The following is a 22469-nucleotide window of genomic DNA, read 5'->3' on the forward strand; positions in this document are numbered from 1 at the left end:
GCGCCTTTTATTTTATTTGTGAAAGGGGAGGGGGAAGATTAAAGGAGCGCAGTTTGGGGAAGTTTATTTACACAGGTCATGATTGCAGAGCGGTTAGCGGAAAAACAAGACCTTCCTGACGACGTTACCTGAGGTGACTTCCTATCTTATAGGTTTCACAATGTTCTCATGAAATTGTTTCCAGAACAGTCTGACCCTGTAGTAGTTTTACTACAAAACAGATCTGCCACCTACTCGGCATCCACGTAGCAGAAAGATATTCAGGTCTGGTTTTGTATGGACACCCGACTTACAGACGACCCCTAGTTACAGACGGACCCCTCTGCCCACTGTAACATCTGGTGAAGCTCTCTGGATGTCACTATAGTCCCAGGGTGCAATGATCAGCTGTAAGGTGTCTGTAATGAAGCTTTATTCTATTCTGGGAGTTACAATTCTAAAATATACAGTTTCGACTTACATACAAATTCAACTTAAGAACAAACCTATGGAACCGATCTTGTACGTAACCCTGGGACTGCCTGTATACATTTATGGGGTTATTGTGGACGCCCATTAGAGCTGTCATGGTGCAGTTGGCCGGACCTCCCTGATCCATAGACTAATGTTCCGGGAAGTAGTGATACCTGCGTCGCTGCCATGTTCCTGGTGTTGCAGAACAGCCCCTGTTATGGGGATTAAGCTGCACACAGGCCACGTGACGGATGTAGGTGGCGTCATTAATCCGTGACAGGTGTTGTATCCTCTGATCTAAAATTTCAGACCTTAGGATAAGTGATCAAGTTCATAAAATGGACATCCCTAGTAGAGCAATTTTCTCACCCCTATCTTCCAACGCTTATTTTGATGAGATTTCATGAGGTGAGACAAGAACAAAAGGGCCAAGACGCTCTACCGAAATTTCTGGATTTTTAGCTTAAAGTAAATCTATCAAGCAAACCAGGGACACTTACTCATAGATCCAAGCACCGAGACTGTGGTAATCTTCTTATATTTGTTTTCCATGGCCTTATTCCTTCTTAAATCAACTTTTAAAAATATGCTAAAGAGCCTGAAGGGCTACTGGGGGTGTTATCAGAGCCCCTCCATGCTGTAGCTTCAAAGGCTGTTACACTGTGCAGGAGCACTTCCCTCCCTCCCAGAGTGTGCAGACACTTCCTAATTTTTCTAAGTAGCTAGAAGGACTCTGTGGTTTACCAGAGCACCTCCGTGCTGATGCTTCACAGATTTGTTTAATTTCTCCCTCTACTTTCCCCCTCCCTCACACAGTGGGAGTGAAAAGTGCTACTGCATGTAAAACCACATTAGAGGGGCTCTGGTAACACCCCCTCATTAGCATAATTTTTGATTTTAGAAGGAAGGAGGCCATGGATAACACATGTAAAAAGATTACCACAGTCACAGTGCCGTAAGTGTCTCTGCTTTATCATACTTGGTTTTGATGGTACATTTTCTTTTATAGGGTTTGTAACAAGTTTGATAGTTCTCCTCTATTCTGTAGATAGATGATAACAATCTGATCGTTTGGGGGAGGGGGGGGGGGTTGGCGACTGCTGGGACCCGCACTGGTCACATGAGAAGACGCCCACGGATCACGAGGATGGGGGTATCATTCCCACTCATTGATGGGTGCTGCAGGTGCTTTTCCATTCAGTACTATGGGTGCATTTGAAATTGCTGAACACAGTGCTCTGATTTCTCTAGCAGTCCACGAAAGTGCCGAAAATATCAAATCGCTCTGCAATTCCCAACACTAAGCACATACGAAAAAACCGCAAATAATATGCAGTGAAGTATAAAATGATGTAAACTTTATTCAATACTCATAATAATAACAATCATAAAATAGGCAAACAGGTGAGACAACAAACAGACAAACAATTCATCAGAAAAGACCGGGTGTTACAATAATATGAAACTCCTGTGAACAAGAAGCTGAATACATACGACCCGAATCGGTCAGCATAATAAAATCTACAAATCAGGAGAGTACAAATGATCATATATACAGACCACGGTCCCTGGATGAAAAGCAACAGCCCCGACACGTGTTTCGCCACAGAATGGCTTCCTTATTTGTCTTATTGGGAATGTGATCCCCATTCTTATGATTGGTTGGTGTCCCAGCAGTTGGACACCCACCAGTCAGATTGTTATCCCCTCGTCTATTGACCCCTCGTCTATTGGCCCCTACTCTGTTGGCCCCTACTCTATTGGCCGCCTACTCTATTGGCCGCCTACTCTATTGGCCGCCTACTCTATTGGCCGCCTACTCTATTGGCCGCCTACTCTATTGGCCGCCTACTCTATTGGCCGCCTACTCTATTGGCCGCCTACTCTATTGGCCGCCTACTCTATTGGCCCCCTACTCTATTGGCCCCCTACTCTATTGGCCCCCTACTCTATTGGCCCCCTACTCTATTGGCCCCCTACTCTATTGGCCCCCTACTCTATTGGCCCCCTACTCTATTGGCCCCCTACTCTATTGACCCCTTCCCTTTTCTATGATTCGTGGGAACATGATCTCTTCGACCCCTCTGAATAAGGAAGGGGATAGAGGGCTTCTCCTCCTCCACCAGTGTGTCGCCCCTTTGTGAGATGTGGATACCCCTTTAGTCTGAGGGCGCACATTACTCTCCCTCAGGTCTTCAGTTATCGTGAACCTCAACCAGGTGTCGCCTTTCCATCACAATAAGGTCGTTCCTTGTACAACCTGCACTACACATATCAACCGCTTCCAGTGCAATTCACTCCAAATGATTTAAGCGTGCAGTACCAAACACAACCTGTGCCCAGGGGTGGCGCTGTTTTAAGATTTTTGTGAGTTGGGTATTTGCAGCGAGTCCCACAACCTGTTTGTGCCTGGATTATTTCTGAAGCGTTACTCATGCATCTGAACCTACTTTCCTGGCAGAAAAGAAGCTGTGAAGTGAGACAACTCACCAGATGACTGTTTAACCACAAACCTGAGTGGACAAATGGGATAATTTCCAGCAATTCAACATATATTAGCAGTCGGCGTAGGCAGAAGACAATAACACTCACACTGGCGAAGATCATTTTCAAACCACATTTCCTCGAATGTCCATCACCAATTACAGCGACTTACAGCCGGCTCGGGGTCTGGCGGGGATCACCCCCATGTGACACCACTGCAGATGTTTAGTATATTTTTATTTGGTCTTGTACTCGTTTTGGCTTCAGGTCCTTATGGTGACGCACATAGGGTCGTGTCTGTATATTTTTATACATAACGTTAATGCTGAACCCCTGCTCAGCTATGGAGACACAATGATATCTGGATACAATGTAACACATCAGAACGCTCTCCCTGGTGTCCAAATTTGGTGGTCAACGAAAGGGGCGTATTTTATATAAGGAGGAGCCATGGAAGCCCTCTGCTCCTGCAACATTTGGGGTGATAGCGACCGCACACCCGCACATTGTACAATGATCTATTGGATACATTTATACATCAAACTCAAGGTTCTTGGATAGAATTTGATAATTTCGTAAGATCGCAACTGCTTCGTCAAAGTCTGTACAGTGCCGGCGACAGTTTTTGCTTCAGGTAATAATAATATTAATAATAATAATAATAATTCTTTATATAGCGCACGCAGATTACACGGCGTTGCACAGACTTTGCCAAATCAGTCCGTGACCCCAATGGGGCTCACAATCTAATCGGCCTACCAGTATGTTTTGGAGTGTGGGAGGAAACCGGAGGACCCAGAGGAAACCCACACAAAAACACTGAGAGAACATACAGACTCTTTGCAGATGTTGACCCTTGGACTTGAGCCCAGGTCCCCAGCGCTGCAAGGCTGTAATACTAACCACTGAGCCACCATGCTCTTACCGGCCTATATATTCACATTACTGGCCGAAAAAAATAACTGCTTTCTCATACCTGCACAGGTAAAATTATCCAGTGGACAATAAGATTATTATTCTAATTATTATTATTATTATTATTATGATAAACCAGGGGCACGTACTCATAGATTCAGGCACAGTGACTGTGGGAATCTTCTTATATTTGTTGTAAATGGCGTCCTTCCTTTTAAAATAGACTTTTATCACATTTTTTTTTCCTGAGCCAGAAAGGGCTCTGGGGGCATTCCCAGAGCCCTTCCATGTAGCAGATTCACAGGCTGTTAAACTGCCTCACTCTCCCCACTGCTCCATCAGCACATCCCCCTCCCTCTCACTGCAGTAGAGGAAGTTTCTGCACACTCTGGGAGGGAGGGAAGTGCTCCGGCACAGTGTAACAACTTATGAAGCTACAGCATGGAAGGGCTCTGGTAACACCCTCAGTTGCTCTTCAGGCTCCTTAGCATATTTTAAAAATTTGATTTTAGAGGGAAGGAGACCATGGATACAGGGGCGCACACCAGTATGTCAGTGTGCTTGGTTTACAATCCTTCATCCTGGTGGTAGATGTCCCTTAACCCCATAGCGCAATAAGACGTACCCTTACGTCTTACTGCGCATGGGGGAGTATGAAGAGGGCTCACGGGCTGAGCCCTCTTCATACTCACCGGGCATTTGCTTCATAATGAAGCAAACGCCCGTCGCTAACACCCGCGATCGGTGCTTGCACCGGGGAGCGGCGATCCGTTGCCATGACAGCCTGGGATCACACAAAGATCCGAGGCTGTCATGATCGAGGCTATCTATTACAATGTGCGATCTGCACATTGTAATAGATGGTATGCAAAATCTCCATATACTGCCATACAGTAGTATGGCAGTATATGGTAGGATCAATCAGACAACCTAGGGTTAAAGTACCCTAGGGAGTCTGAAAAATAGTAAAAAAAATAAATAAAAAAAAGTAAAAAAAATAAATTATATTAAAAAAACATAAAAATTCAAATCACCCCCCTTTCCCTAGAATTGATATAAATATAAATAAACAGTAAAAATGCCACGTCCGAAAATGCCCGATCTATCGAAATATAATAACCGTTATTCACTGCGTTTAACCCCGTAGCGGAAAATAGCGCCCGAAGTCGCAAATGGCATTTTTTTGCCATTTTGAAAAATAGAAAAAATTCTATAAAAAGTGATCAAAAGGTCGCACAGTCCTAAAAATAGAAGCATTGAAAATGTCATCAGAAGTCGCAAAAAATGACACCACTCACAGCTCCATACACCAAAGTATGAAAAAGTTATTAGCGCAAGAACACGGCAAAATGAAGATTTTTTTTCTGTACAGGAGGTTTTAATTTTTGTAAATGTATGAAAACATTATAAAACCTATCCAAATTTGGTATCTACGTAATCGCACCGACCCAATGAATGAAATAGACCTGTCATTTGAGGCGCACAGTGAAAGCTGTAAAAACCAAGCCCACAAGAAATGGCGCAAATGTGTTTTTTCATCATTTTCACTGCATTTAGAATTTTTTTCCCGCTTCCCAGTACACGGCATGGAATATTTAATACCATCACTACGAAGTGCAATTTGTTACGCAGAAAATAAGCCATCACATAGCTCTGTACACGGAAAAATAAAAAAGTTATAGATTTTTGAAGGTGGGGAGTGAAAAATAAAAACGCAAGAACGAAAAAGGGCCTGGTCCTTAAGGGGTTAATTACCAAATGTTTAGCTCTTGAAATGATTGGTCTGCTCTTCGGTTCTCCATTATTGGGCCTACATGTTAAGGATCTAATTTAATAATTAATAATTCTTTATTTATATTATTTATAATATAATAATAATTATTTATATAGCGCACACAGATTACGCAGCGCTGCACAGAACTTGCCAATCAGTCTCTGTCCCCAATGGGGCTCACAATCTTATAAGCCTACCAGTATGTTTTGGAGGGTGGGAGGAAACCGGAGGACCCGGAGGAAACCCACACAAATACAGAGAGAATATACAAACTCTTTGCAGATGTTGACCCTGGGACTTGAACAAAGGGCTGCAGCGCTGCAAGGCTGTAATTCTAACCACTGAGGCACCACTCTGCCTCAATCTTTTACATGGAGCATCATGGTGGCTCCATCTCTTACTATCTGCCGGTCTTTACTCTGATTCCATAGAGGTTACATGAGAATCTTCCAGGCGGCTGCAGTGCAAAGTGAGATTTTAACCAAATTGCCAGGCTGTGTTTAATGAGTTAAATGGAGAAAAAAAAATTCTTTCAAGCGATCTTAATAATCACATCGAGTATCGGTAATGATGAAAATGTTTATGTTTCGGACCCCCCACACGGGGGGTTTGTATGTATGGTTAGCGACACCCTGGATGTGTATACACAGAGTTAGTCTCTTACGGCTCGGAGCCTTTTCATGTTGGCCTGAGATGAATGTCTCCCCCGCGGCCGGGGGGGTGCGGGGCTCAATGAAGCACTTTGTTGGGTGGGTGACGAGTCTTGTGCGTCTCCTCATCAGAAAAGAAAATGAGTGATCAGTGTCCAGTTCGGAGTTTTCTCGGAGGATAATTGTCTCATGTGCTTCCTGATCAAAGCTTCTCCCCCCCCCCCCCCCCCTTTGTGAATGAGCAAATGGAACTTATTACACAACTGGAGCACATTATTCATCCGCTCATCGGCAGCCGCGAGAGAAATCATTAATGTCAGCAGCGCTTCCCATGTCCGTAAAGAGATTCCGACATTGATATGAGCACCGGATGATGAGATGTGGAAGGACTTTTCGAATTTACGCTCTTGTTTTATTGATAATTATCGTTATTGTATCCGATTAAGGAACACTCCATTCAGCCCCGCCCCATGGAATAATTGAGGAGCTTATTTTCGTTTAGGTCCTGTTCACATGTGACGCTAAATCACGCGGTTTCAAAACGCAGAAGCCTAAGAGGAGATGGAAGAGTTACTTTTTGTTAACAAAACTGTTAACATTTGTGTTTTGTAATGTAATTAGGCAACACTCCTCTCTTCAGCCGCTGTATTGCGTTTCAAAACGGACACTTTAATACCCCGTGTGAACGCGCTTAGAGTCCTGCTACACCCATCGGACCCTGTGCCGTGTATAATTCAATGGATCAGCTTTGACTGGAGTGTTTCTTTAACCCCTTCCTTAATGGCCAGGCACTTTTTTTTGTTTTTGCGTTAACATTTTTCACTCCCCACCTTCTTTATTTTTCCCATGTAAATAGCTGCCTGCGTAAAAAATTGCACTTTATAGTGACGGTATTTAATATTCTATAATGTGTATAGGGAAGTGGGGGAAAAAAAAAGATTGTTGCCGGTGGCAATCAAAGGGTTAATACCTGCGAACGGTGCTCGCATTAATTGCGGGTGTTACCGATGAGTGTTTCCTGCAATATGCAGCAAACATCCACCTTGTGAGCCCTTGCGACTAAGGGTGAAGACACACATGGCGTTTTTGGTCCGTTTTTACTAAGTGCGTTTTCAGATCGTTAAAAACGCATGCATTAAAAAACGCTTGCGTTTTTGTCAGTTTTTCCAAAATTGCGCAAAGAAAAACGGACAAAAACGCATGCGTTTTCAAAAAAGAGCATGCGTTTTCAAAAAACTGATGCGTTTTTTAACGCATGCGTTTTTAACGATCTGAAAACGCACTTAGTAAAAACGGCCCAAAAACGCCATGTGTGTCTTCACCCTCATATGTCACACGTCGGTAAAGGTTTAAACCTCTGTTTCTTCCCTCTGCTAATAAACTGTAAAGAAGAGAGGTCTAACACATCGGTTAAAAATCCCAGTGACATTACAGGCAACATCCGTTATACATGAGTTTTTGTGATGGAGGGGAAAAAAATTACGGTGGCTGCAGCACTTTTTCCTGTTTGGGGGAAAAAAGCACCCATGGATAATGGATGTCATTATTTTTACATTGAAGTCAAATACAAGCAGATTGCTGTAATCTCAGAAGGAGGGGGGAAGTGCTCCTGCACAGTGTAACAGCCTGTGAAGCTACAGCTCTGGTAACACTCCCTAAGAATAATGATAAAAGTTGATATTAGAAGGAAGGAGGCCATGGATAACAAATATGCGAAGATTAACACAAAATACAATCAGATTGCTGTAATCTCAGAGGGAGGGGGGGGGGGGAGTGCTCCTTCACAGTGTAACAGCCTGTGAAGCCACAGCTCTGGTAACACTCCCTCAGAGCCCTTAAAGCTCATTAGCATAATTATAAAAGTTGATTTTAGAGGGAAGGAGGCCATGGATAAGAAATATAAGAAGATCACAGAAGTCACGGTGCCTGGATCTATGAGTAAGTGTCCCTGATGGATTTATATGGTAGATTTCCTATCAGCAAATCCATCAAATCCACGTGGTAGGTGGTGTCACTGTTGTAACCCAGCAGTTCATGCACAATGAGAACACTAACTACTGTGACGGGAGTCCATAGACGTCCTTATACGAGTATTGGCTGGTCTCAGCACAGCGTGAAATATTTTTTCCATAGTACACGAGCCGTCCTCAGACGACCCCGAGAGGTCACGCACTGAGGGTTTCATTATCTGCTGGGCTTCCTTTACAAGTGGATGAGAAGTTGTGACCAAATGGAGAACTCCACAAAATAACCATGTATAAAGTTTACAGGGACAATAAAGTTCAAATTGTTGAAGCCCCAGAGAGAAATAAGGAGGGGGGGATAACAAAAAGAAGAAACTCACATTTTTGGCCGGATATACGTTGCCCTGACGGCCGTGTGAATGAGGCCTTACATGTGACTGTACCTTTCAGTAGGAATACTCAACTAGCTCTAGAGATTATCTATTTACCGGACACCTACTTATCTTACCGGATCCCCAACCATAATCTATTTTCAGAAAGAATAATTTGCATTTGTTGGTGGGTAAATCAAATTGGACCCCTAAACCTCGAACACTCAGACCCAAGACACCTAAACGAATTTCGAACCCATTACCATTGGTATTCTGGTATTGTTATGGGAAATAATAGCTTTGTAAGAAGCAACAGGACTGTGAAAAAATAAATTTATATTCCAGGGTTGTAGCTAGACTTGGAGCACTCTGATGTACTGACCAAAGTACAGCCACTCCCCTCTGCTCTGAGTCACTTCTGTATCAGCTTCTGTTTAAATACTACAGCAATTTCTCTGGCTATAGGTGAGCTTTCAATAATAGGTCAGCAATTACAACCCATAATGCAAGTTAAATCAGTATCCAAGGCTTGTATGGGGCATCTGAACCATTGACTTGGATGATGGAAGGCTGCAGTAGAGAGCGCTCCTTCCCCCGGGTGTGACATTCCCTGTGTTATGTCACATTTAATCGTGTCACTTGTAAGTGAGCTCGCCTCAGTTTATTGCTTTCTGACCCTGCGCTGCTTTGTACCACAAACCGCATTGACAGAAGGGATTTAGAGGCCTTGTCTCTCCACTCCAGGCTTCTCTCTAATGAGTCGCACAGCAGACGAGAAGTGACAAACAGCATCTAACAGCTGCCGACATGTCAGATGGAGCTGACGCCACACTGAGGATTTCATGTATAGTGACTGCTCCCAGCGACTGTGCACGTGTACTGATCCTATACTTACTCATTTCTAGTCTCTGTATATAACATAGCCAGGTTCTGCTGCAGCATAATTATTTACTGGATCATACAGGAGGTCCAGACCCCTTTTATATCTCATCAGTGCAGTACAGTGTCTAGTGCATTTTTCTATGATACATGTTAAATCACTTAAAAAAAAACACTTGTGGTGTCACATTTTTTGGAAATTTAAAGCAATTCAGTATGTACAAGTACTATAATACTGCCCCCTATGTACAAGAATATAACAACTATAATACTGCCCCCTATGTACAAGAATATAACTACTATAATACTGCCCCCTATGTACAAGAATATAACTACTATAATACTGCCCCCTATGTACAGGAATATAACTGCTATAATACTGCCCCCTATGTACAAGAATATAACAACTATAATACTGCCCCCTATGTACAAGAATATAACTACTATAATACTGCCATCTATGTACAAGAATATAACTACTATAATACTGCCCCCTATATACAAGAATATAACTACTATAATACTGCCCCTTACGTACAAGAATATAACTACTATAATACTGCCCCCTATGTACAAGAATATAACTACTATATTACTGCCCCCTATGTACAAGAATATAACTAATATAATACTGCCCCCTATGTGCAAGAATATAACTACTATAATACTGCCCCCTATGTGCAAGAATATAACTACTATAATACTGCCCCCTATATGCAAGAATATAACTACTATAATACTGCCCCCTATGTACCGGAATATAACTACTATAATACTGCCCCCTATATGCAAGAATATAACTACTATAATGCTACCCCCTATGTACCGGAATATAACTACTATAATGCTGCCCCCTATGTGCCGGAATAGAGCTACTATAATGCTGCCCCCTATGTGCCACAATAGAGCTACTATAATGCTGCCCCCTATGTGCCGCAATAGAGCTACTATAATGCTGCCCCCTATGTGCCGCAATAGAGCTACTATAATGCTGCCCCCTATGTGCCGCAATAGAGCTACTATAATGCTGCCCCCTATGTGCCGCAATAGAGCTACTATAATGCTGCCCCCTATGTGCCGCAATAGAGCTACTATAATGCTGCCCCCTATGTGCCGCAATAGAGCTACTATAATGCTGCCCCCTATGTGCCGCAATAGAGCTACTATATTGCAGCCCCCTATGTGCCGGAATAGAGCTACTATAATGCTGCCCCCTATGTGCCGGAATAGAGCTACTATAATGCTGCCCCCTATGTGCCGGAATAGAGCTACTATATTGCTGCCCCCTATGTGCCGGAATAGAGCTACTATAATGCTGCCCCCTATGTGCCGGAATAGAGCTACTATAATGCTGCCCCCCATTTGCCGGAATAGAGCTACTATAATGCTGCCCCCCATGTGCCGGAATAGAGCTACTATAATGCTGCCCCCCATGTGCCGGAATAGAGCTACTATAATGCTGCCCCCCATGTGCCGGAATAGAGCTACTATAATGCTGCCCCCCATGTGCCGGAATAGAGCTACTATAATGCTGCCCCCCATGTGCCGGAATAGAGCTACTATAATGCTGCCCCCCATGTGCCGGAATAGAGCTACTATAATGCTGCCCCCCATGTGCCGGAATAGAGCTACTATAATGCTGCCCCCCATGTGCCGGAATAGAGCTACTATAATGCTGCCCCCTATGTGCCGGAATAGAGCTACTATAATGCTGCCCCCTATGTGCCGGAATAGAGCTACTATAATGCTGCCCCCTATGTGCCGGAATAGAGCTACTATAATGCTGCCCCCTATGTGCCGGAATAGAGCTACTATAATGCTGCCCCCTATGTGCCGGAATAGAGCTACTATAATATTACTCGTAAGGACTACATCAATTCTTGAATTCTCCTATGCTTTGTTCTTAAACCTCTAGGTGTCTATGGAGTTACGTTTTATTATGTTTTGTACCTTAGCCGCAAACAAAACTACAAACATTGAAAAAAACACTTTTGGGTGTGTTTGAGGTTTTTTAAGGCGACCCTTTTTCGGGGGAAGTGTCAACATATATGAGTCAGAGCTGGTCCGGTGAGAAACAAGAGGAAGCGCTTGCGGCTCGGCCTTTGTGGGCTTTTTTTTCAGTTTTCTGCTTAAAACCGCTCTGCTGATGTCTACAAGTGTTCAAAGTGTGAGAAGGAGTTGGCAGCCGGAGTGTGGGAAAGATAAGTGTGAGATGCAGTTGACGTGAAAAGTCTTGACTGCCGCTTTAGATAAGAGGTCAGCGCTGCCGCCAAGTCTTCTGCCGAGCTGCTGCATGGAGGGGACGTCACCAACCCGATTCAGTGCGAGAAGATTTCTGTTCCACTATAAACTATCGGCCTCCCTCTTCTAATAGATCCATTTGTTTATAGTAAAATTCTTGTCATCTTAAACTCAGAACATCCTGGAATTCTTAACGTTATAGAACTGAAAGATATTCTAAAAATTTTGATAATTACCAACAATTGCCCTGAGCGATTTGTGCGATTGATTCGTAGACAATTGAGCCTTTATGGATGGTAGTCAGCTGCACACAAGGGTCACCATTGTTCTCGTTATAAACGAGTAACGATTCTCTGTTTCCCAGAATTTATATTTATCACCTGTCCCCTGTGATAGGTGACTGATTGCTGCTAGGACCTGTAGGTGATTACCATGCACCGGGGTTGCAACCATAGTTGGTGGGCGATCATGGGATGATTTATCAGAGGGTCCCCAAGTTTTCTGGCATACAAGCCTTGAAATAATCACAATTACTGCTGAACCGCCCGCAATTTCCATTATTTTTCTTTTCCACACCAAGTGGGTTGGTAGGGGGCACGGCCAGTTACGGAGTCGGCTGTCGCCGAGCTTCAATAGTTGAAACTCTGCAGGTAGCGGAGCAATTTTACGCTAGCCATGTCCTGGCCAAGGATCTTACGATGGCACCGATCTCAGAGCCTTCTGATGTATCCGTAGGGGAGTGGATTCATATTATTGTTTCCCATGTAGTAATCATCTTAACGACGTGTGACGTATCTGTATGTTACACATCAGCTGTGGGAGTATGGAGACGACTCACGGGCTGAGCCCTTTCCATTTAAGATGGGTGTTTGCTGCATAGTTCAGGAAACAACCACCGGTAACACCCACGATCAGTGCTAACCCACTGATTGCCGCCATCTTAGCTGAGATGATGTCACAAGGAGCGACGATCTGTCTCCATGACAGTCTTGGATCTTTATAAGACCCGAAGCTGTATAGTTGCTAATGATCCGTTACAATGTGCCAGTAGCACATTGTAATAGATTGTGTAAAATTCCCATATACTGCCATACTGTAGTATGGCATTATTTTGTAAGACCAAGCAAGCATTATATGGTTAAATTACCCTAGAGGGTCTGAAAAATAGTATAAAAAAAAACACTTGCTATTTAAATCACCACCCTTTCCTTAGAACTGATACTAAAATAAATACTCCAGCGACTTTATTCCATCAAACTCGCTCCGTGTGTGTTTGGGATTACTGGACTGAATGAGAACTGCAGAACTGAACGGACTTGTTGAGTTCAGTCCAGTAAATCTCATGACACACAGATAACATGCTTGTGGGAACAAACTCACTGATGTACAACTGACCTTGGCCTAAACATGCCACGACCATGAGGGGAGATGATCTGTGTACAGCGCTACAGATTGTTTCAGGTTATGAGTAGATAAGTACAGTTAAAACGTGTATGTTCTGCTATAACTTGACCGACCCGATATTGTGGTAAAGCTTCACTCCATGGTAGTAACATTGTAGCCAGACATAACACGTGATGTAAACTTCAGTAGATGCTGTAAATCTTCTTACATCACTAAACCGGTATCTGAAAGAGGAAGTGGCCACCAAAAAGTCACTACTCCAATGATGCAAATGGTCCGGGATTCCCTCGTCCTCCGCAATGCAGTCAGCCAAATGCTTCATAGACTACAGCGCTTGTCTAGACATCACGTATTTTACCTCTGAGACTCTGCTCAGCATCAAAATTCTATTGTTATGCAATGAGCCTAGAAGACAAGAACCGATCAGGTGAAGGAGCATCTGTATGCTCTGCCCACGCTTGTATGATGGATGCCACGTTCCTTGACCTACCCTGCTGACGTGTAGGATGTTGGCTAGTATCAATGTGTCTCTTGTTTTTAAGGGAGTTCTAAAGGGAACCAGTCAGCACATTTTGAGCTGTTCTAGCTATTCCAATAGCATTCTGTAAGGTGATGGCCACTCTTGGTTGGTGGTTGGACTCGAAGGAAAAAGAACAAACTCCTCTGACTTGTTCTGACAAGCTGCCAGGTAATATTAAAATGTTGGTTTTAGGGTGATGGGAAGACCTGCTTTTTAGCTAAAAAAAAAATGGCCATTACTTTATAGAGTGCGATGGGAACCTGTCAGTAGCTCACTTTGTACAATGACAGGTGTTTATTATGGAACAAGGTCAATTAAGATGGTCACCCATGTTTTCCCTGACACCTAAGGGGGAATTTTTTTACGTCCAGCATATTGAGTCCCGGTTTAAACCCCACCCCCGCCCCCACCGTTGTATTGCACGTTGGATTTACTAATGGGCTCTGACGTCTTGGTAAATCTTGGAAGTGCCCCAAGTGCCCCTTCTCCCTGCCCTGTCATGCCCACTTACTGAGAAATCAAAAAAAGGCAAAAATTTCTGGCCTTGTGCCCTCCATATCACGTACCCGGCCTCCCTGCTCACTAGGGTTCCCCCACTTCTGCTCTCTGCCAGAAATCTTGTGGCTGCAGTGAGTATGTGCTGCTTGTGTTGTCGGGTGATTTCATGGAGGGAGCAGGCAGGTTATTAGTGCTACGGGTCCTGTGTATTAGTCAGAGAATCCGGAGGGGCTTTTTTGATGCCCCCTCTGAAACACTTGTGTTTCATTAAAATAAATTTAAATTTCAAAAGTACAGAATCTGAGCTCCTAATTAGCATATTGCTGCAATCACCATCTTCCAAGGTGTGTAATTGGCCAAACCTTCCGTAGATTTCCTTCAAGTCAGATCCATAATGTCTTAGTGCAGTGATGGAGAACCTTTTAGAGATCGAGTGCCCAAAATGAGACCCAAAAAACTCTAGCTTTTCCCAAAATGCCAACATGGCAATTTAGGCAGTAACAAACTTATTGCTATCAGAATCTTTGAGCTCCAATCCAACCCTGTCCACATCTTTTCACTCTTCGGACAGGACCAAACAGCACAGGATGGGTCACTTTAAAGTAGCAGGGCACTACCTGGACTGCCTGAGAAGATGCCATGTCTGGCAAACTCTGTGCCTGGGAGACAGCCCCTGTGCCCACAGAGAGGCCTCCGAGTGCCATCTCTGGCACCAGTGCCATAGGTTCGCCACCACTGTCTTAGGATCTCAGCTTACTTTGGGCTACCAAACTAGATTTAGTCATGACTAGACTGGTCCATCTGAGGTTATTACGGTAGAGCAATGTATTGGTCAGGTGTCCTGGCCCATCAATGAGGCCTCTTCTGAATATGTTCAACTGAAATTAAAAAAAAAAAAAAAAAGAAAGTTTTGCTTTGTATTCTAATGGACCAAATTGGTAAGTATTAAGAAGACTCTGTAAAATTTGGCAGTCAATTTCCCGTATCAATCAACTTTCGAAACTTTGCCTTGAATTTTTATTTTGTAACCTTTGGGTCTATTTGCATTGTAGGTTCTCACTTGGAGATGCGCGTCGCCCCCTACTGGAGACGGCTGTTTTGGTGGAGGACATTGTTCACACTCAACTTATCAATCTGGTAATTAATTTTCTCTTCTAGTACATTAAGTTTTACTAGATATATATTCTTTACATTACTTTGAATGTATATATTACATAGTTTAGGGCTATGCAGGATTATGATTTACTGCAGATCAATTGTACAGTGTTTACATGTATTACTCTTATGGGGGCAGAAAAATATTTTTCTGATTATTAGGCAAATAAGGGTTAGCAGAGTGTTCTTTACATTCTCTACCAGCATGTGTTTTGTTGTAAATGTAATTTATAAAACAGAATCCTTGGGTGGATGGTAAGGTCAATAATGACTGTCCTGCAAAAAAAACAACCCTTTTGTACTGATGAAGGTATTTTTTTATGTGAGATTGATGGTGAACCTTTTAGAGACCGAGTGCCCAAACTACAACAGAAACCCATTTATTTATCACAAAGCGGCTACACGACAATTTACGAAGTAACGTATTGCTTCCTGTCCTGTCACAGCTTCCAATCGTATCAGCATCCTGAGGACATCAATATAGTAGAAAGAAGGAGGAGACATTGTGAATATTATTATGGCTGCCCTCAGGGCCCCTGACACAGGAAGAATTGCATAGTCCAGATCAGGAGCTCCAATGATGATCCAGCCCCGTCCACAACTTCTCACTCTTCCTATAGTCCCAGTAGCCAAGGATATGTCACTTTAAAATAAGCACTGAGCGTGGCACGTCCTGGACTACCTTGAATTGTCTAGTGAACTCTGTGCTGGGGTGACTGCCTGGGTGCCTACAGAAAGGTCTCTCAGTACCACCTCTTGCACCCGTGCCATAGGTCCGCGACCCCTGGTCTATGAGGTCAAAATTGTCCAAATTGGTAGATTGTGTTCTACGCAACAGTAGATGTTTAGATGAGAGGTTTACCCTAAACTTTGGCTCATTATATAGGGGAGGGGTCCATCTATTTTGGAGAGGGCTTTTAGGCACCATCCATGAGTATCACATCTACATGGCAAGCTTTCTCATGGCTCTAGGGCAGTGATGGCGAACCTACGGCACGGGTGCCAGAGGTGGCACTCAGAGTCCTCTATATGGGCACCCTTAGCATCACCCCAGGGTAGAGTTTGCCAAACAGGACTTAAGGCCTCTTGCAGTCCCAGGCAGCCAGGACCTTAGAAGGAAGCTCCAAGCCGATATCAAGTCCTATTTCTCGTCTTTCTATGAAGCAGGTGACTAGCGGAACATGAAACTTCCTCCCCATCGGCGGTGACCAGGCCTCACTATTTTCCTAGGAAGCCTCGGAGAGCTTCCTGTAGCCAAGTGTTTATGTACTGTCCAGATTAGATAAATAAAATAGCAGACGTTTTCTTAACCTATCACCCGCTAAGCCTGAGCAGGGAAGTACAAGACATTTCTCATGCAGGGTTCTCTCTTGCCATGACATCTCCTAACCCCAAACAAGAAGTAAGCAAGTGTATGGGAGGATGTGAGGGAGAAGAGACAGGACAGCAGGCAGACAAATTGCTTTTTTAACCTACTGCCTCCAGGCTCTAGACAGGCCTTTGGTGTAGAGGAAGTGAAAGCAGTTTTAGTAACTCATTGTTTTGACCTCTGATTAGGACAGGAGGAAGCTCTTAAATCAATTCTGCATGTGCGTTCAATCCAGTGTCTTGTGCCGAGGATGTATCCGAGGCTTAGAGTAAGTCTTGGAAGATAACAAAAAAATTACCATGAACATTACCATAATTTTGGGGCATCCTGCAGGTTAGAGCAGGATCTCAGCGGGAATATTTTTTCTTTTTTCTTTTATTTTTTTTAATTGTCAATTTATAAAATCGACCATCAAAATCCTTCATGATAAACCAAGGACACTTACTCATAGATCGAGGCCTTGTGACTGTGGTATCTCCTTATATTTGTTATCCTTCCATGTTACAGCTGCACAGACTGTTAAACTGTGCGGGAGTGCTCCCCCTCCCACCGTGCTGAGGGAACTGGGGGGGATGAAGATGGTGTAACCACAGAAGGGCTCTGGTTACACCAGCCCTGGTGGCTCATTAACATAATTTTGATTTTAGATGAAGGAGGGGGAAGTACAGAGGGAGAAGGCGGAGACATTAATGTGGGCACCCAGGCCATCACCAAAGAGGACGCATGGTATCTTCATGGATTCCCAGACAGCCCAGGACTTGCTGCGCTAAGTGCTATCTCAGTGCTGCCTAAGACTACAGGAGGAGATGTGGGCAGATCTCGATTATTATTGTCGCTCCAGCTCCATGCCTGAAAATTCTTCCTATTCAGGGGAACCTAAATTTGCCCTCCTTCATTCTACTGTATTGGTGTTCTCAGGTTACTGATACGATTGAAAGCTATGACAGAGAAGGGAGAAAGAACTCACTGTGGGTGTATGGAGAAAAAAGGGAAAGGGAACAGAGAAAAGTAGCGCTACCTAGTGCAAGATTATCCTTGGTTGGTTGGAATTTGTTATTGGGTGAGATTTGTACTCACTTTATTTGGTTGTGCTGTAGACAGGCACAACACTGGTGTTAGGTATGTATAGTGCGTGTCCGCTGCCGCGTCTCCACCCTCACCCAAGGGTTGGGTAACAAGGGCCAGTAACAGATAGATAGGTGGGTAGGTTACAACGCGTTTCGCGGGAGAAAGAAGTTACTGCTTAAATTGCCATGCTGGCACTTTGCGATAAATAAAGGGATTTTGGTTATAGTTTGGGCACTTTGTCTCTAAAAGGTTTGCCATAACTAATATATAGGAACAATGAGCTCTACTTTACATTCTCTATTATTTGGGGGTGGAGAAGTCTGATAATAACTCTCTTAGTTCCAGGAATGTTTAGAGCGTTAGATCCACTTTGTTTATTTCACTGATTGTTTCCCGATAGTCTACAATCATCGCACTCTTGACTATTTCCAGACCCCCAGGTTTCCCTTTGATTGCCTCATTGTGTTTGACGTATGCCCCAACCAGAAGCTCTGTGTGTTTTACCTCCTTTTAATGTTCTCCTTCCTCTGCTTCTCAAGTCTTCGCTCCTTCAGAGAAGATTTATTGTTGCTAGCTATTCTTTCCGAGTCTTCTGCGGAGCACATCGTGAGGCCACTTCTCCTGTGGGGTCGTAACACAAATCATATCCGTGTAACATGACTGTCCCTCAGGGCAGAGAGAGTAATGACTTCTTACACAACGGTTGTCTGGAGAGCACGAGGAAACACTGTGGGATTGATAACAAGGTTTGACAGGAGCTGACCCCTGTTGTAAGGTTGCAGTGTTTCGACAGGTGCCTGCCCACAAGCCCAGCCAAAAACAATCCATTCCACGCTTACCACCAGTAATAAAGACCACTGTTCACTAATTTGACAACATTGCGGTCACTCTCATTATTGCTCTGAATCCATTATTGTTCTAGATGGGGATTTTTTTTTTCCTCTTTGTCTAAAAACCACAAGGGGTGGATAAAAGAACACAAAAAGCTCCAGAGTTTTTAGTAATTTTTCAGCAGCTGAATAAGTCCTTATAGAATGGTATTTTACAGAACATGTATTTCAATTAAATGTATTCATCTACTTTCTATGATTAAGGAAATTGGTGGCTTTTTTGTATTTCATAACAAATCCTATGTATGGGGACAAATACGAACTGAGGTTGTTTTTAAGAACCTCCAAGTATCAATGACTGGTAAAGAGAGAAGGTTATACAACTTCCTGGGAACGATCACCAAGAATGACAATCATTGCTTAGAGAATTAGAGAAGATGCTCCACCAGGAACCAGTGTCGGTGGGATATTTTGTGAGTCCAAGTTGGCCTTTAGTCCAGACTAGCAATAGTGTCTTTAGTCCCATGAATAGGTTTGAGTGGACCTGTTAAGGGACAACCACAATCGGTTTAGGAATGGTAGATGGTTTCTAATAAGAAGTTACTGAAGAACATCATTCCTTTGGACTTCTTTTACTATAACTCTTTATGCCACTAGCGCAATGGGGGAAAGCATAAATTAATGTATACTGTAAGACTCCCTGAGGCCCACAGTGACGTAGCATGAGTGCCCCAGGGTAATTTGTATACATTTTATAACTCCATATTTCTGTGATCATAAATAATAAAAGAAGTCCAGAGGTATTATATTCCTCAGGAACTTCTTATTAGGACACATCTATCATCCGTTTACTTTAAGGTTCGGTTTAGGTTCAGGTTCCGTACCCGAACCCCTTCCCCCTGGTTATGATGGGGGCATGACCGGACCTGAACTTTTGGCTGGTGTCCAGGTTCAGGGATCTAAACCTGCAAAGTTCAGCACATGCCAGCACTTCACTACCCAAAAATACATCATAAAAGAACAGATAACTGGAGCTCAGACTGGTTTGGTATGGTCTGATGTACACAGTGGCGTAACTAGAAGCTGATGGGCCCCAGTGCAAAATCTGTGCCAGGCCCCCAACTATAATGTATGATTTATAGTAATAGTCTTTTCATATGGGAAAGTGACACCATAAGGGCCCCCTAAACCTCTTGGGCCCAGGTGTGATCGCAACCTCTGCACCCCCTAAAGTTACGCCCCTGATGTGCAGTTGTTGTTTGGTCCAAGGATTGTTTAACATGATGGCCGCTGGCATACAGTAGAGTTACTTTACCACAAAAGATTTAAAAAACCAAAATTTTGTTTTCGATAGCAAAGCTGTTGGGGCCTTGTTTGCGACATGTGTTGATGGTGGCACAAATGTGATTGGGGCATGTCCCATTTTTATGGAGAAAGTAAGGTGCTAGCAACGTAACATACTTTTAAAGAAGACCCATCAGGGTGATTTGGGACACTAAACTATCTGCATGTTTTGTTTGGCCTTGTGGCTTAATGTCCCATAGTGCTCTGTATCTTATGGTTTTTTGGTTGTTTTAAAAAACCCCAAAAACTATCGGTTATACTTACCTAGAGAAGAGTCGGAGAAGGCTCACTGATGCATCCAGCCCCTCCATTTAGCATGAATGATGCTGGGGTGAACTACGGTGGCTGCACCAAAGAGTTCAAGAGCTCCAGACCAAGGTAAATATTACAGTTTTTTGTGGGCCCAGACAAAATTTAATTTAGGGTTATTTGGGACATTAAACCACTGGTTGGGAAGTCTAGTGTCCCAAATCGCATTGACCCACTTTCTGCTCGGTGAATTTTCTGGAGACCGCCAGAAATAAGAATTGGCGGCCTCCCCTTGATTTCAACGGGAGAGGGATTTTTCCATTGATTTTTCCCAATAAACCAGCATTTAAAGATGAGTCTTATGTACCAGACCATGTGGTGAATAAGGACATGACTCCTCTGACAATTAGTAGTATTACAATTCTGATGTACATTAATATTTCTGATAAATGACTATGTAATTTCAAAAAGTTTTCGCAAAATTGATAGATACTCATAGGATCCAGCTCCCTGCCTGTCCTGCTGACTGCATGACTTCTATGTAGGATTTTCTTATTAAATGCAACAAGAGGAAGGAATTTCTTAAGCTGAATAGGAAGTAAATTATCTCAGGATTTAATTAGACAGATAACAAACAATAATATTTCTGTTTCTTCCCATGGAGCTCAGACGTCCAGGATGACTGGGATTTCTAACTAATTCATAAGCAGAGAAAAACGTGTTGTGGAGTTATACTCTGTATACTGCAGCAGGATGGAAACAATCTTCTATATAACACCTATGTAACACCCATCTCTCACTGTGGTACCCTAGAAAGATATAGACGGAGAGAAAAAGTTAGTAAATATGGTGTCATTTAATAGGCTTTGGCGTAAGTTAACTGCATTATTCATTTTTTTCGGGGCTAAACTCAGTTTTTTTTTATTTTTTGCATTGGGTCGTTCAGTAGCTGAAATTTTGGGGGGTTAATGACAAAAAATCCAACAAATAAATTATAAAGAAATTCTTATTTGATTGTTTGTTAATGTTTAGTGGACTCGAAGCACAAAGTTCAGCTTTGCAACAAACCTAATGGATCCAGGTCATCCGGATACGAACTTCTGGAAAGTCTGGACAAGGAGCAGGTTCAGCTCAAACCCCCTCCCCCGGTGACAGCAAACTCTACAAACGCCATTGGCAAAGTTGGAAGCTGCATTTAAGTGGCTAAACTCTGCAGAGCGTCACCGTTTTGGGGAGGGTTGTCGCTCCCTGATGACATCATCGAGTGCGACGATCCTCCCCAAAATGGCAGCACGCACTGCTGATAGCAGGGTGTCACTGGTGGTGGGGTTCAGTACCCGGCCAGTGATTTAAAAATTTTTGGGTTCCTGTCTGAATTTTGACGGTTCCACTCGTAACTATTTTTAAGTTAATCCATTTTTATTAAGAATTTGGTTTGAAGAAAATAGTAAAATAAGTTTTATATTTTAGTTAGTTTTTTGCTACCCTCCATTTTATTGGCATTTGTTTTATGTTTTTTTTTTAACAGATATTTTACATATTTTTTTTAGATCTCTCCCTGTAGGCCATTGGTGATTTCATTTATTTTTTTAAATCGGAAGTGCAGCATGGTACAGGTTTGCAGTGTGAACAATGAGGTATATTTATTCACCAAAATACAACGCTTCGGGTGCTGAGCAGAATTTTTTTTTTTTACACCATAAAGGAAAAATCTGTGGAGGTCCCAGGTGGTATATCCCCACCCAATCTGATATGGAAGACCTATTGTTATTGTTTTCAATTTCTTTCGTGGCATCTGTATTGGGGAGCCAAGATTATAGTACAACAGATTTCGGGGGAAAAATTAAGTTACTCCAGATCATTGGTTTCTGGTCTCCCATCTCATAGCAGCACCAATAACTGGGACATATATCGACTCCTGGTGGTGGTCTTCTAACTCCTCATGCAGAACCTACGAGATGTTCGTAATGTTTCATAGAAAACCTCGTAATGTTCATCTTTTACTCGAATTCCATTTCATGATCCCGTCCCTGCTACCAGTACTATAAATATGATCCGCTAGCCCCCTGCCCTAATTCCATCTCGTCCCCGTCCCCCCCCCCCATCAGACGGTAACTCTATACACTCAATTTCCACATTTCTGAAATTCCCCAGAAGGGGCGATTTAAAAATGAAAACACTGCTTGCATTAACTTAAATAATCCAGAGGGATAAACAATGGTAAAATCGCAGGCACCGCTCGCTACTCCGTCTGGTATTTCCAAACACAGCCGCCGCTCGCCACCCGAGTCACTGAAATAA

At 43.2% G+C, this 22469-nt stretch overlaps 1 protein-coding gene across 5 annotated transcripts in view; it reads left to right on the plus strand.

The window, feature by feature from the left end:
* SUPT3H (SPT3 homolog, SAGA and STAGA complex component) overlaps positions 1–22469 on the plus strand; it is a 335908-nt gene that overhangs the window by 160817 nt on the left and 152622 nt on the right. For all 5 annotated transcript variants that reach the window (XM_072143733.1, XM_072143734.1, XM_072143732.1 and 2 more), the window contains one exon: positions 15206–15290. In XM_072143733.1, coding sequence (XP_071999834.1) covers positions 15206–15290 — 85 coding nt within the window. The remainder of the gene's footprint in view (positions 1–15205; positions 15291–22469) is intronic.

Source organism: Engystomops pustulosus, chromosome 3, assembly GCF_040894005.1.
Source record: "Engystomops pustulosus chromosome 3, aEngPut4.maternal, whole genome shotgun sequence".
In the NCBI taxonomy this organism is placed as follows: domain Eukaryota; kingdom Metazoa; phylum Chordata; class Amphibia; order Anura; family Leptodactylidae; genus Engystomops; species Engystomops pustulosus.